Source organism: Nerophis ophidion, linkage group LG24, assembly GCF_033978795.1.
Source record: "Nerophis ophidion isolate RoL-2023_Sa linkage group LG24, RoL_Noph_v1.0, whole genome shotgun sequence".
Lineage (NCBI taxonomy): Eukaryota > Metazoa > Chordata > Actinopteri > Syngnathiformes > Syngnathidae > Nerophis > Nerophis ophidion.
Genome location: NC_084634.1, coordinates 6391421 through 6407006, shown reverse-complemented (window position 1 = coordinate 6407006; position 15586 = coordinate 6391421). Strand labels below are relative to the sequence as shown.

The 15586-nt window shown below is 39.7% G+C and overlaps 2 protein-coding genes and 14 non-coding genes across 21 annotated transcripts in view; 2 read left to right on the top strand and 14 right to left on the bottom strand.

Annotated features, from left to right (window-relative positions):
• LOC133542500 (zinc finger and SCAN domain-containing protein 12-like) overlaps positions 1-11700 on the bottom strand; it is a 29763-nt gene extending 18063 nt beyond the window's left edge. Inside the window, exons 1-2 of the mRNA XM_061886699.1 lie at positions 11189-11700; positions 7981-8163 (exon numbers count right to left, since the gene is read on the bottom strand). Of these exons, the coding sequence (XP_061742683.1) occupies positions 7981-8163; positions 11189-11384 (379 nt within the window). The 5' untranslated portion in view covers positions 11385-11700. The remainder of the gene's footprint in view (positions 1-7980; positions 8164-11188) is intronic.
• Positions 1-15586, top strand: part of LOC133542443 (zinc finger protein 2-like) — a 272490-nt gene that overhangs the window by 189126 nt on the left and 67778 nt on the right. The gene's annotated exons all lie outside the window — the stretch shown is intronic.
• On the bottom strand, positions 760-832 carry trnak-uuu (transfer RNA lysine (anticodon UUU)). Its single transcript has one exon. It is a non-coding gene; the product is annotated as a tRNA-Lys (tRNA).
• trnak-uuu (transfer RNA lysine (anticodon UUU)) lies at positions 1337-1409 on the bottom strand. The gene has a single exon. It is a non-coding gene; the product is annotated as a tRNA-Lys (tRNA).
• On the bottom strand, positions 1852-1924 carry trnak-uuu (transfer RNA lysine (anticodon UUU)). The gene has a single exon. It is a non-coding gene; the product is annotated as a tRNA-Lys (tRNA).
• On the bottom strand, positions 2286-2358 carry trnak-uuu (transfer RNA lysine (anticodon UUU)). Its single transcript has one exon. It is a non-coding gene; the product is annotated as a tRNA-Lys (tRNA).
• trnak-uuu (transfer RNA lysine (anticodon UUU)) lies at positions 2769-2841 on the bottom strand. Its single transcript has one exon. It is a non-coding gene; the product is annotated as a tRNA-Lys (tRNA).
• On the bottom strand, positions 3296-3368 carry trnak-uuu (transfer RNA lysine (anticodon UUU)). The gene has a single exon. It is a non-coding gene; the product is annotated as a tRNA-Lys (tRNA).
• Positions 3729-3801, bottom strand: trnak-uuu (transfer RNA lysine (anticodon UUU)). Its single transcript has one exon. It is a non-coding gene; the product is annotated as a tRNA-Lys (tRNA).
• Positions 4213-4285, bottom strand: trnak-uuu (transfer RNA lysine (anticodon UUU)). The gene has a single exon. It is a non-coding gene; the product is annotated as a tRNA-Lys (tRNA).
• Positions 4740-4812, bottom strand: trnak-uuu (transfer RNA lysine (anticodon UUU)). The gene has a single exon. It is a non-coding gene; the product is annotated as a tRNA-Lys (tRNA).
• Positions 5619-5691, bottom strand: trnak-uuu (transfer RNA lysine (anticodon UUU)). The gene has a single exon. It is a non-coding gene; the product is annotated as a tRNA-Lys (tRNA).
• trnak-uuu (transfer RNA lysine (anticodon UUU)) lies at positions 6147-6219 on the bottom strand. The gene has a single exon. It is a non-coding gene; the product is annotated as a tRNA-Lys (tRNA).
• On the top strand, positions 6560-6632 carry trnaf-gaa (transfer RNA phenylalanine (anticodon GAA)). The gene has a single exon. It is a non-coding gene; the product is annotated as a tRNA-Phe (tRNA).
• trnak-uuu (transfer RNA lysine (anticodon UUU)) lies at positions 6931-7003 on the bottom strand. Its single transcript has one exon. It is a non-coding gene; the product is annotated as a tRNA-Lys (tRNA).
• On the bottom strand, positions 7486-7558 carry trnak-uuu (transfer RNA lysine (anticodon UUU)). Its single transcript has one exon. It is a non-coding gene; the product is annotated as a tRNA-Lys (tRNA).

Below are 15586 nucleotides of genomic sequence, written 5' to 3'. Positions count from 1 at the left end.
AAATGTCAAAGATCAAGCTTGCCAATTGCTTGAACTCAAATTAGTGATGGTTAAGCCAGTTTTAAATCATCATAGACAGAGAGGGTGCAGACAAAGAAAGAAGTCTCTGAGTTTCTGGAATTTAAGTCTCTGTTCTGCTGACCAAAAATATCATGTGACAATCTTCTGTGAAAGCCTCTTTTTGGCATTCAAGTTTCAGCAACATGTAAGTCCTTGGGTGCATTTCAAAGAGTGGATCCAGATGTGTGGGTTTCAGCTGAAGTGTTTTTACCTTAGCCAATAGGCTACAGGACTGCTCTTGATTTTGTCTTTTGGGCAGTAGAAAATAATGTTTTGCTGAAAGGTAAAGATATAAAAGCTTGAATAGGGACTTGAACCCTGGACCCTCAGATATTGGCCTTCTGTTGAAGTAGTTCAGTTGGGAGAGCGTTAAACTGACCATCTTAAAGTCCCTGGTTCAATCCCGGCTTTCAGCATAGTAGTGTGGTCTCTTGACATAGTCTCATTAGGGAGGAAAATTGTATGACATGTACGCTATTAAAAGGATGTTCCGTGACCTGCTGGTATTGCTGCCGCAGTCTATCCATGTTTAACCTGGGTAACCATTACGTTGCTTTAAGGTGTATTGTACTTTTGCCAATGCTTTTTCTTAATTTGACTGTTAAATTGTGATGTTTCACAAACAAATAAAGCACTACTGTTGATGTTGTCTTTTGGGTAGCAAAAAATAAGGTTATGCTGGAATGTAAAGAGATATACTGCCTGAACAGGGACTTGAACCCTGGACCCTCATATTAAAAGTCTGATGCTCTACCGACTGAGCTAGCCAGGTCCTTTTTACTAAACCATTGCCCATGGTTGAAAGGAATAACAATACTGGTACCTTCATCTTGAAGTAAAATAATTAGAATGTTTAGCGAATAGCAGGGAACTTTCAAAGCTCAAGTTTGCCAAATGCTTGAACTAGAACTATTTATGGTTAAGCCAGTTTAAATCATCATAGACAGAGAGGGTGCAGACAAAGAAAGAAGTCCATGAGTTTCTAGAATTTAAGTCCTTGTTCTGCTAGTGTCTTTACCGAGGAGACTTTTATGACATGTACTCTATTAAAAGTATGTCTGTGACCTGCATGTCTTGCTGGCGCAGTCTTAAAATCAGTTGTCATATTTAACCTGGATAACAATTATGTTATTTTATGGTGTATTCTACTTTTACCAACGTTTTTCTTAAATTGACTATTAAATCGTGCTGTTTCACATACAAATACAGGACTGCTGTTGATGTTGTCTTTTGGGTAGCAGAAAATATGCTTATGCTGCAAGGTAAAGAGATAAAGCGCCTGAACAGGGACTTGAACCCTGGACCCTCAGATTAAAAGTCTGATGCTCTACCGACTGAGCTATCCAGGCTCTTTGTAAGTACATATTGCCCATGGTTGGAGAGAAAAACAATACAGGCACCCTCATCAAGAAGTAAATTAGTTAGCATGTTTGGTGAATAGCTGGGAACTGTCGAAGTTTAAGCCTGCCAATTACTTAAACTAGAAATATTGACTGTTAAGCCATAGACAGAGAGGGTGCTGACAAAGAAAGAAGTCCCTGAGTTTCTGGAATTTTAGTCTCTGTTCTGCTGACCAAAATTACGCTGTGACAATCTTCTGCAAAGGCCTTCTTTTTGCATTCAAATGTCAGCAACAGGTAAGTCCTTTTGTGTATTTCAAAGAAAGAATCCAGGTGGCTGGGTTTCAGTTTAAGTTTTTTTCCCCTTATACAACAGGCTCCAGGACTGCTTTTGATGTTGTCTTTTGGGTAGCAGAAAATAAAATTATGCTGGAATGTAAAGAGCTACAACCGCCTGAACAGGGACTTGAACCCTGGACCCTCAGATTAAAAGTCTGATGCTCTACCAACTGAGCTATTCAGGCTCTTCTTCCTTTGGTATTGCCAATGGTTGGAGAGAAGAACAATACTGGCCAGTTAAGCCAGTTTTAAATCATCATAGACAGAGAGGGTGCAGACAAATAAAGAAGTCCCTGAGTTTCTGGAATTTAAGTCTCTGTTCTGCTGACCAAAATTACGCTGTGACAATCTTTTGCAAAGGCTTTCTTTTTGCATTCAAATGTCAGCAACAGGTAAGTCCTTTTGTGTATTTCAAAGAAAGAATCCAGGTGGCTGGGTTTCAGTTGAAGTTTTTTTTTCCTTTATACTACAGGTTCCAGGACTGCTTTTGATGTTGTCTTTTGGGTAGCAGAAAATACGATTATGCTGGAATGTAAAGAGCTAAACCGCCTGAACAGGGACTTGAACCCTGGACCCTCAGATTAAAAGTCTGATGCTCTCCCGACTGAGCTATCCAGACTCTTCTTCGTCTCATATTGCCAATGGTTGGAGAGAAGAACAATACTGGCCAGTTAAGCCAGTTTTAAATCATCATAGACAGAGAGAGTGCAGACAAAGAAAGAAGTCCATGAGTTTCTGGAATTTAAGTCCTTGTTCTGCTAGTGTCTTTACCGAGGAGACTTTTATGACATGTACTCTATTAAAAGTATGTCTGTGACCTGCTTGTCTTGCTGGCGCAGTTTTAAAATCAGTTGTCATATTTAACCTGGATAACAATTATGTTATTTTATGGTGTATTGTACTTTTACCAACGTTTTTCTTAAATTGACTATTAAATTGTGCTGTTTCACATACAAATACAGGACTGCTGTTGATGTTGTCTTTTGGGTAGCAGAAAATATGCTTATGCTGCAAGGTAAAGAGATAAACCGCCTGAACAGGGACTTGAACCCTGGACCCTCAGATTAAAAGTCTGATGCTCTACCGACTGAGCTATCGAGGCTCTTGTTATGTAGATATTGCCCATGGTTGGAGAGAAAAACAATACAGTCACCCTCATCAAGAATTAAATTGGTTAGGATGTTTAGTGAATAGCTGGGAACTTTCAAAGTTCAAGCTGGCCAATTGCTAGAAATGGAACTTTTGATGGTAAAGCCAGTTTTAAATCATCATAGAAAGAGAGAGTGCAGACAAAGAAAGAAGTCCCTGAGTTTCTGGAATTTAAGTCTCTGTTCTGCTGACCAAAATTACGCTGTGACAATCTTCTGCAAAGGCCTTCTTTTTGCATTCAAATGTCAGCAACAGGTAAGTCCTTTTGTGTATTTCAAAGAAAGATCCAGGTGGCTGGGTTTCAGTTTAAGTTTTTTCCCCTTATACAACAGGCTCCAGGACTGCTTTTGATGTTGTCTTTTGGGTAGAAGAAAATAAAATTATGCTGGAATGTAAAGAGCTACAACCGCCTGAACAGGGACTTGAACCCTGGACCCTCAGATTAAAAGTCTGATGCTCTACCGACTGAGATATCCAGGCTCTTTTTATGTAGTTATTGCCAAAGGTTGGAGAGAAGAACAATATTGGCCAGTTAAGCCAGTTTTAAATCATCATAGAAAGAGAGAGTGCAGACAAAGAAAGAAGTCCCTGAGTTTCTGGAATTTAAGTCTCTGTTCTGCTGACCAAAATTACGCTGTGACAATCTTCTGCAAAGGCCTCCTTTTTGCATTCAAATGTCAGCAACAGGTAAGTCCTTTTGTGTATTTCAAAGAAAGAATTCACGTGGCTGGGTTTCAGTTTAAGTTTTTTTCCCCTTATACAACAGGCTCCGGGACTGCTTTTGATGTTGTCTTTTGGGTAGAAGAAAATAAGATTATGCTGGAATGTAAAGGGCTAAACCGCCTGAAGAGGGACTTGAACCCTGGACCCTCAGATTAAAAGTCTGATGCTCTACCGACTGAGCTATCCAGGCTCTTCTTACTTTGGTATTGCCAATGGTTGGAGAGAAGAACAATACTGGCCAGTTAGGTCAGTTTTAAATCATCGTAGACAGAGAGGGTGCAGACAAAGAAAGAAGTCCATGAGTTTCTGGAATTTAAGCCCTTGTTCTGCTAGTGTCTTTACCGAGGAGACTTTTATGACATGTACTCTATTAAAAGTATGTCTGTGACCTGCATGTCTTGCTGGTGCAGTTTTAAAATCAGTTGTCATATTTAACCTGGATAACAATTATGTTATTTTATGGTGTATTCTACTTTTACCAATTATTTTTCTTAAATTGACTATTAAATCGTGCTGTTTCACATACAAATACAGGACTGCTGTTGATGTTGTCTTTTGGGTAGCAGAAAATATGCTTATGCTGCAAGGTAAAAAGATAAAGCGCCTGAACAGGGACTTGAACCCTGGACCCTCAGATTAAAAGTCTGATGCTCTACCGACTGAGCTATCCAGGCTCTTTGTAAGTAGGTATTGCCCATGGTTGGAGAGAAAAACAATACAGGCACCCTCATCAAGAAGTAAATTAGTTAGCATGTTTAGTGAATAGCTGGGAACTGTCGAAGTTTAAGCTTGCCAATTACTTAAACTAGAACTATTGACTGTTAAACCAGTTTAAATCATCATAGACAGAGAGGGTGCTGACAAAGAAAGAAGTCCCTGAGTTTCTGGAATTTAAGTCTCTGTTCTGCTGACCAAAATTACGCTGTGACAATATTCTGCAAAGGCTTTCTTTTTGCATTCAAATGTCAGCCACAGGTAAGTCCTTTTGTGTATTTCAAAGAAAGAATTCATGTGGCTGGGTTTCAGTTGAAGTTTTTTTCCCCTTATACAACAGGCTCCGGGACTGCTTTTGATGTTGTCTTTTGGGTAGAAGAAAATAACATTATGCTGGAATGTAAAGAGCTAAACCGCCTGAACAGGGACTTGAACCCTGGACCCTCAGATTAAAAGTCTGATGCTCTACGGACTGAGCTATCCAGGCTCTTTTTATGTGGCTATTGCCTAAGGTTGGAGAGAAGAACAATACTGGCCAGTTAAGCCAGTTTTAAATCATCGTAGACAGAGAGAGTGCAGACAAAGAAAGAAGTCCATGAGTTTCTGGAATTTAAGTCCTTGTTCTGCTAGTGTCTTTACCGAGTAGACTTTTATGACATGTACTCTATTAAAAGTATGTCTGTGACCTGCTTGTCTTGCTGGCACAGATTTAAAATCAGTTGTCATGTTTAACGGGCTTCACGGTGGCAGAGGGGTTAGTGCGTCTGCCTCACATTACGAAGTTCCTGCAGTCCTGGGTTCAAATCCAGGCTCGGGATCTTTCTGTGTGGAGTTTGCATGTTCTCCCCGTGAATGCGTGGGTTCCCTCCGGGTACTCCGGCTTCCTCCCACTTCCAAAGACATGCACCTGGGGATAGGTTGATTGGCAACACTAAATGGTCCCTAGTGTGTGAATGTGAGAGTGAATGTTGTCTGTCTATCTGTGTTGGCCCTGCGATGAGGTGGCGACTTGTCCAGGGTGTACCCTGCCTTCCGCCCGATTGTAGCTGAGATAGGCGCCAGCGCCCCCTGCGACCCCGAAAGGGAATAAGCGGTAGAAAATGGATGGATGGATGGATGGATGTTTAACCTGGATAACAATTATGTTATTTTATGGTGTATTCTACTTTTACCAACGTTTTTCTTAAATTGACTATTAAATCGTGCTGTTTCACATACAAATACAGGACTGCTGTTGATGTTGTCTTTTGGGTAGCAGAAAATATGCTTATGCTGCAAGGTAAAGAGATAAACTGCCTGAACAGGGACTTGAACCCTGGACCCTCAGATTAAAAGTCTGATGCTCTACCGACTGAGCTATCCAGACTCTTTTTTTGTGATCATCGCCCATTGTTGGAGAGAAGAATTTTAGTGTCACATTCATCTAGAATTAAATTAGTTAGCATGTTTAGTGAATAGCTGGGAACTGTCGAAGTTTAAGCTTGCCAATTACTTAAACTAGAAATATTGACTGTTAAGACAGTTTTAAATCATCATAGACAGAGAGGGTGCAGACAAAGAAAGAAGTCCCTGAGTTTCTGGAATTTTAGTCTGTGTTCTGCTGACCAAAATTACGCTGTGACCATCTTTTGCAAAGGCTTTCTTTTTGCATTCAAATGTCAGCAACATGTAAGACATTTTGTGTATTTCAAAGAAAGAATTCAGTTGGCTGGGTTTCAGTTTAAGTTTTTTTCCCCTTATACTACAGGCTCCAGGACTGCTTTTGATGTTGTCTTTTGGGTAGCAGAAAATAAGATTATGCTGCAAGGTAAAGAGATAAAGCGCCTGAACAGGGACTTGAACCCTGGACCCTCAGATTAAAAGTCTGATGCTCTACCGACTGAGCTATCCAGGCTCTTCTTTCTTTGTTATTGCCAATGGTTGGAGATAACCCCCTCATACAGACATAAATTAGTTAGGATGTTCAGCGAATAGCTGGGAAATTTCAAAGCTCTAGTTGGCCAATTGCTTGAACTAGAACTATTGTGGTTAAGCCAGTTTTATATCATCATAAACAGAGAGGGTGCAGACAGAGAAAGAAGTCCCTGAGTTTCTGGAATTTAAGTCTCTCTTCTGCTGATCAAAATTATGTTGTGACAATCTTGTGCGAATGCCTCCTTTTTGCATTCAAATGTCAGCAACAGGTAAGTCCTTGGGTGTATTCAAAAACAGTGGATCCAGGGGGGCATATTTTGGCTGAAGTCGCTCAGTTGGAAGAGCGATAGACTGAAGATCTAGAGGTCCTTGGTTCAATCCCGGGTTTCAGCATAGTAGCATGGTCTCTTGATACAGTGTCATTACTGAGGAGACTTTTATGGCACATACGCTATTAAAAGGATGTCCGTGAGCTGCTCGTCTTGCTGGCGCAGTCTTAAAATCAGTTGTCTTGTTTAACCTGGAAAACCATTTTGTTGTATTATGGTGTATTGTACTTTTGCCAATGTTTTTTCTTAATTTGACTATTAAATTGTGATTAAGTCGTTTCACATACAAATACAGGACTGCTGTTGATGTTGTTTTTTGGGTAGCAGAAAATAAGATTATGCTGGAATGTAAAGAGCTAAACCACCTGAACAGGGACTTGAACCCTGGACCTTCAGATTAAAAGTCTGATGCTCTACCAATTGAGCTACCCAGGCTCTTTTTACAATGTCACTGCCCATGGTTGGAGAGAAGAACAATACTGGCACCCTAATCCAGAAATAAATTAGTTAGGGTGATTAGCGAATAGCTGGAAAATGTCAAAGATCAAGTTTGCCAACTGCCTGAATTAGAACTATTGACTGTTAAGCCAGTTTTAAATCATCGTAGACAGAGAGGGTGCTGACAAAGAAAGAAGTCCATGAGTTTCTGGAATTTAATTTTCTGTTTTCTGGCCTCCTTTTATGATACGTACGCTATTAAAAGGATGTCCGTGACCTGCTTGTCTTATTGGCGTAGTCTTAAAGTCAGTTGTCATGTTTAACCTGGATAACCTTTAAGGTGTATTGTACTTTTGCCAATGCTTTTTGTTAAATTGACTATTAAATCGTCCTGTTTCACATACAAATACAGTACGGCTGTTGATGTTGTCTTTTGGGTAGCAGAAAATAAGGTTTTGCTGGAAGGTAAAGAGATAAACCACTTGAAAAGGGACTTGAACCCTGGACTTCTAGATTAAAAGTCTGATGCTCTACCGACTGAGCTACCCAGGCGGTAGCAGAGTAAGTGGATCGTTGCTCATGGTTGGAGAGAAGAACATTACTCATCTCGAAGCAAATTAGTTAGGATTTTGTGTCAAAGCTTCACTACCAAACAACAGCGAAAAGACTGAACTTCGTACACAACCAGGCGTACAAACGAGACAATATCAAATAAAACACAAAAAATAAGCTTAAAAATATCAAACTTAACTTTTTAGACTTTTCAATTACGTATTTCAACTAAAGAGTTTTTAAAAAATGTTGATAAATTAGAATAGAATAGAAGACGAAAAGATGTAAGATTTGAAGTCTATGAGCATGAACTGAGGAAGCCTATTTGGATGAGAGGCCAAACGTCGTCTTAGACAAAGTGAAGAGTCCAGTTGTGATGGAGTGAATGCCCTGAGAATAAAATATGTGGATGTTGTGCTTACTTGGACTGTGATGAAGCTGTGAGGACTCAGGTGGTTTGTCTTCATGCTCTTCAGTCTTCACAGAGACAACAGTCAGTGGAAACTTGCTGAGATCAGCCTCCTCCTGCCCTAGAAGACAGGGTCCCACCTGGGTGATCCACACTTCCTCCTCTTCCTCTTTAATGTGGGGGGGCTGCTGGACGTCTGTTGGGTGAATAGGTAAATAAATATTAAGAGACAAAATAAATAGTTTTTGACTGACAGTGTTAACACATTGACATTATTTGTGTTCTCGTGTGTGTCAAACGTGTGTGGCTCAACAACCAATAAAAACACGGGAAAGTCTTTGTTGGAGCCAAATGTCCTTATTTGTTTATATTGTTTTTATTTTATTTTCTCTAAATGATTGCTGGCATCAGTTCATGTTGAATTTCCTTTTCCGGCAGATTGCGCCACCCACTTTCTGTTAAGAACCGGGAAGTGTTGACAGGGATGGGACTGTTGCTATGGTGCGGTTACCATGCTAGTCTCCTTAAATTAGGTTCAGGTGTGAGCACGGGAGGGCGATTGCAGGACAAACAGTTTTTGACCATGTCGTGTCGTGACAATGTGCCAGCCAAGGTCAGCATACTTTATGTTGTATCATCATCAGCCGTTGTCAGTCCACTGCCGGACGAAAGCCTCAGCATGTTTCTGCCATTTGGCGTACTTTTCATGCTGGTTATTAGCCTACGCCTTCCACGCTGGCTTGGTGCGGTTTGGAAGGGGTATTTTATATCAGAGATCCTTCTAGACTAATTGCCTTACTGGGCTGTTGAACTTAGTCTGTCCTGTTTGTTGTCCGCGCCCCATTTACCCAGCTTTATGGCGCTGACCGCCCGCCAGTCACAAGAGAAGGTGCAAACGGTTCTTTGTGTGCATTTTATAGACGTTAGTTGGGACTCACTAACCCCACACACAACCTCCCATCTCATGCCTGGATGTAGTTTAACGTCATACCCAGGACATTATGTTGTATAATCTACATTTAATTTATTTTTGATAGCTTGGAATAAACAGATTGTCATATCCAAACACATTTCTACAGTACTGGACATTCAATCATTTGCACGCGTCAAACAGGTCAACAGCTTAGTATCAGCCCAGAGGTAAGGGCTGTACATTCTTCATTTTGTCCCAGCCACTAAACTTACTTCAAAAGGGGTACAGTAGGTACAAAAAGAAAAAATGGTTTGGAAAATTGGAGGGGGTGCAATTTACAAGATTTTATAAGTACAAGCCAGCATTGATCGAGACATTTTTAACTTTACACTCACTGGTGTGAAGTGTGTAAACATTGTTTTCCTGTATACAAGTCGGACTATTACACCTAAACCGTATCTCTACTTTTAACCTTGTCAGGCATTCTCTTAACATAACATAAAAACATTCTCATTGCAAAACTACTTTTAAAATTCATACTATGTTTTTGTCATCATACAAATTGCTTTTCTTTATGGCCATTTTGGTAGCTGGGCCAAAAGGAACTCTTACCAAAACATGTTTTACTATGTGGTGTTTTTATGGAGTATCTCCATCAACTATTCCTCTTTAGAGCACAACTCCCACATTCACTCGGAGACCATCTACTGAAGGAAAGTCAGTCACCTTTATGTTCTTTTCATAAATCAAGTGTTGACTACTTTGCTTATTGAAAGATGATTGACAATAAAAGTTTACTTTCACTCATTGATGCATGTAGGTCAGAATCAGCTTCACGGTGGCAGAGGGGTTAGTGCGTCTGCCTCACAATACGAAGGTCCTGCAGTCCTGGGTTCAAATCCAGGCTAGGAATCTTTCTGTGTGGAGTTTGCATGTTCTCCCCATGAATGCGTGTGTTCTCTCCGGGTACTCCGGCTTCCTCCCACTTCCAAAGACATGCACCTGGGGATAGGTTGATTGGCAACACTAAATGGTCCCTAGTGTGTGAATGTGAGTGTGAATGTTGTCTGTCTATCTGTGTTGGCCCTGCGATGAGGTGGCGACTTGTCCAGGGTGTACCCCGCCTTCCGCCCGATTGTAGCTGAGATAGGCGCCAGCGCCCCCCGCGACCCCGAAAGGGAATTAGCGGTAGAAAATGGATGGATGGATGGTCAGAATCAGGAAGGGAAATTAGCCACGAAACTATGAATTAGTTTTGTGGCTTATTAGTGATTCCCAGAGCCCAAAAAAAGTCTGCGGGCTATAGAGCGTTTTCTATTCAGTACTCTGGAATGCCCTCCCAGTAACATTTAAGTCTCATCTTAAAACTCATTTGTATACTCTAGCCTTTAAATAGACTCCCCTTTTAGACTAGTTGATCTGCCGTTTATTTTCTGCTCTGCACTCCCTTTCCTTCATGGAGTAGGGGGGCAGAAGTTTGGTGGCCGCAGATGAAGTGCTGGGGGTGGTTTGGCTTCAAGCGGGAGTATGTTGAACATTTATTCGGTGTAAGCGTTGCTACAAAAAGTAGCAGCACTGCTAATATGTAGCATCGTTTGAAAAGTCACCCCGCTAGATAAATAAGAGTGTTTGAAACACTGCATGTCAACATCTCCGTTCGGTGCCACATCCAAAAGCAACTATTTCCACATCAACACCGTAGGACATGTACTTTTTGATATGCAGCTCATTTTTATGTGACGCTTATTGAAATATCTTGTGTGACATCATGCACAAAAGTTCACTTTATTTGTTTTAAACTATATTGGCATTCTGTAAAAAAAGTGCACTTTAATTTAGTGTTGTTTTAATATGTCATCTTAGTGACATCATGCACAAAAGTGCACTCATAGCTTGTTTTAAAATGTCTCTGACAATCTTGCACTTTCTGTTTTGGAAATGACATGAATGTTTGTGCCACTGCTAAATAACTGTTTAATAAATACACTTTTGCTAAATTGACTTAGTTGTGATTTCCCTCTCTGCATGAAAGTTTAAAAGTAGCATATATTAATGCAGTATGAAGAAGAATGTTTGAATGTAGACACATAGAATCATCATACTGCTGTCATTATATGCATCAAGTGTTCATTCAAGGCTAAGGCAAAATATCGAGATATATATCGTATGTCGCGATATGGCCTAAAAATATCGAGATATTGAAAAAAGGCCATATCGCCCAGCCCTAGTAGATCCAGCAGAAAATATACATAAAAAAGAGAGGTAGCTAATATTGACATAGACATATGAGAGTGAGAAGTAAACAAACCTGTTCTGCGTGACACAACTTGATGTTTCTTGAAAACAGCGTCCAGTAGTTGATGTTGTCGCTCCTTCTCCTCTTTTGTTCGAGAAAGTTCTTCCTCGTACTCCGCTATGGTTCTTTCGAACATCGCAAATATTTCTTCAACCGCAGCGGTTAGTCGCTGATTCACCAGCGCTCTCAGCATTTGTAATTTGGGCATTTTCACACAATCACAACACTTTAAACTCACATTTGATCTCTGCTTAGCGATGTGTTTTGATCACTTCCGCCTTTTTTTGTTAGCAGCTAACAAGCTAAGCTAACTAGCATGCTAGGCTAGCACGAGAAGCGTCAACGTGCACTCAGACGAATGTATCCAGATACAAACTGTTATTAACGGCGTTTCCTCTTTTAAACGACATTTATGTATGTTCTCATTCGGACCAATTAACTATAATAACAGACAACAACGCCTTGTCCATCATACACCATCTTGTTTTTACGTCTTCGAGGTGTTCTCAACCGTGGAACAATTGTTCGCCAAACACGTGTTTCTGTGGGACAATAAAAAGTGGTGCACACTCGTTTCGCCAAGCCACCGGAGAAAAAGTCAGTTTTTCTTTCTTCAGTTTAAAGAAAGAAATAAAATGTGAATTTCCAAGTAATTGTTTATTTAAAAGCAACTATTGGATATAGTTACGAGTGGTGTAAACCAGTGGTTTACACCTTTTTGTGTCCGCGGACCGCTCAACGCTTAATAATTGGTCCCGCGGCCGGGGGGTGTCCTTTTATTTTTCTTTCTTCTTTGTCATGAAAAAGGGACGTTTTTGTCATGAAAAAGGGAGGTTTTTGTGGTTGGTGCACTAATTGTAAGTGTATATTGTGTTTTTTATTTTGATTTAATAAAAAAAAAAAAAAAATATATATATATATATATATATATATATATATATATATATTTATTTATTTATTTTTTAAATAAAAATTCTTCTGCGGCCCGGTACCAATATTGGAAAAATACATTTGACTCCTCTCTAGTGGTAATGAGGTAATGGAAATTATATATATTTTTTAACAGTATTTCTGTAAAATGTATGAAGCTTATATGCTATCGTTAGCAGGCTTATTTAGCAAGATCATTAATGCTCATTTGGAGAGACAAAAATAAATGTTTAATTGATATAAATCTTATATAGTGAAGTGAATTATATTTCTATAGCGCTTTTCTCTAGAGACTCAGAGCGCTTTTACATAGTGAAACCCAATATCTAAGTTACATTTAAAACAAGCGTGGGTGGCACTGGGAGATGGTGGGCAAAGTGTCTTGCCCAAGGACACAACGGCGAAAAGTGGGAATCAAACCTGGAACCCTCAAGTTGCTGGCACGGCCGCTCTAGCAACCGAGCTATGCCGCCCCATATATGCTCCGGTATACTGAATTACATACACAAAAACACACATATATACATTTACTGTATAAACATACACGTATATACACATTCACTGTACAAACATACATATACATACACATACTGTACATATACATTCACTGTACAAACATACATATATACATACATGTACATATGCATTCACTGTACAAACATACATATATACATACATGTACATATGCATTCACTGTACAAACATACATATACACATACATATACATTCACTGTTCAAACATACATATACACATACATGTACATATGCATTCACTGTACAAACATACATATACACATACATATACATTCACTGTTCAAACATACATATACACATACATGTACATATGCATTCACTGTACCAACATACATATACACATACATATACATTCACTGTACAAACATACATATACATACACATACTGTACATATACATTCACTGTACAAACATACATATATACATACATGTACATATGCATTCACTGTACAAACATACATATATACATACATGTACATATGCATTCACTGTACAAACATACATATACACATACATATACATTCACTGTTCAAACATACATATACACATACATGTACATATGCATTCACTGTACAAACATACATATACACATACATATACATTCACTGTTCAAACATACATATACACATACATGTACATATGCATTCAAAGGTGAGTTACAGCTAGCGTAAATAGCATGTTAGCATCGATTAGCTGGCAGTCATGCCGCGACCAAATATGTCTGATTAGCACATAAGTCAACAACATCAACAGAACTCACCTTTGTGATTTCGTTGACTTAATCGTTGCAAATGCATCTGCAGGTTATCCATACATCTCTGTGCCGTGTCTGTCTTAGCATCGCCGGTAAAATGTGCAGACACTTTGGCACATTCAATGGGGGTCTGGCGGCAGATTTCTTGCCAGTGGTGCAACTTGAATCCCTCCCTGTTAGTGTTGTTACACCCTCCGACAACACACCGACGAGGCATGATGTCTCCAAGGTTCCAAAAAATAGTCGAAAAAACGGAAAATAACAGAGCTGAGACCCGGTGTTTGTAATGTGAAAATGAAAATGGCGGGTGTGTTACCTCGGTGACGTCACGTTCTGACGTCATCGCTTCAAGATCGATAAACAGAAAGGCGTTTAATTCGCCAAAATTCACCCATTTAGAGTTCGGAAATCGATTTAAAAAATTGATGGTCTTTTTTCTGCAACATCAAGGTATATATTGACACTTGCGTAGGTTTGGTGATAATGTTCCCCTTTAAATGCCTCAAATGTCCGGCATTTTAAGATAGGGTTGCGTGTATTTTCAATGTACGTTCGGGGTTAAGAAAGGGTTGAAAACAAAACAAATTGTGCACGCAACAGCATTAGGGAGGGAGGGGCCGGGACAGAGAGAGCGAGAGAGTTTTGATAAACGCGCATGCGTCGCCAGGCTCTGCTTTTTACCCATTGATTTATCAGATTTTATTTTTTATTATCTATAGCAGGCGTGTCAAAAGTGTGCCCCGGAGGCCATTTGCGGCCCACAGCTAATGTTTTAAAGGCCCACGGCACATTCTAAAAATACTATTAAAATAAACAAAAACATAAAAAAAGTTAAATAAAAAAGCTTATAATTTAGATGAAATTTCGAAAAAGTTGCAATGTTGACTAATAAAACAAAGTTGTTGTTTTTTTCTTTCAAAGGGTCATTGCTAAAAACATAATATTGAATCAAAATCAATGTTATTAAGAATTATTGACCTATCCAAGGTTCCCATTACTTCACATCAAATATTCCACTAAGAAAAATACTATATTTTGGTGGAAGATTTTGCAAATTTGGTAAATAAATAACTAAAAAAATGTATATTTTGTTGTTTTCATACTGTACCGAAAATGACCCTCACCGTGACCTCTAAACTGAGGTACGTACCGAACCGAAATTTTTGTGTACCGTTACACCCCTAATACAACTATAACAATACAATTTGTACTAAAACAGTGCCATCGCTGTACAAAACGGTTGCAATAAAATACACAACAGAATTGATGAGAATGAAAGAGTGGAAGACAAAAGTACACCACAAAAGTTTAGGCTTTTTCACAAAAAGAGCTTGACAAAAAAATGACGTGTGCACATCTTTAATGGATTTCAGATACAATTGTTAATGCAATTATTTTAGGGGGAGTTTTTACGTTATTAACATTTATGGACATGCTATTCTGCAAGACACAATACAGCGTTACACGAGGGTCCTTTTTTGTGTGGGAGTAGCACATCAAATACAATATTAGATGAAAGGTGGTGTAAATCAGGGGTGCCCATTACGTCGATCGCGAGCTACCAGTCGACCGCGGGGGGTGTGTCAGTCGATCTCCAGCCAGGCTTTTAAAAAAAATAGACCTAAAAATTAGCGATCATCAATCTTCACCAAGACATCACTTAAATGACATTCACGGTACCGGAGGGTCTTGTGAGATGACGCTGGCTGCTGCAAGATCATTATTATGAAAATATGACCGAGAGGAAGGCGAGAAACACTTTTTATTTCAACAGACTCTCGCGCCGTACCTTCCGTCAAAACTCTAAAGGCCGACTGCACATTTCCTATCTTCACAATAAAAGCCCTGCTTCATGCTGCCTGCGCTAACTAAATACAGAGTCTCGGAAAACTGGCGTGCACAAGCGATCCCTCAGAAAGCTGGCGTGCACATCACTTGTGCACGCCAGCTTTCCGAGACTCTTATTTTGTTAGTGCAGGCAGCATGAAGCAGGGCTTTTATTGTGAAGATAGGAAATGTGCAGTCGGCCTTTAGAGTTTTGACGGAAGGGACGGCGCGAGAGTCTGTTGAAATAAAAAGTGTTTCTCGCCTTCCTCTCTGTCATTTTTTCATAATAATGAACTGGCAGCAGCCAGCGTCATCTCACAAGACCCTCGGGTGCCGTGAATGTCAATCAAGCAAGCTACGGAATT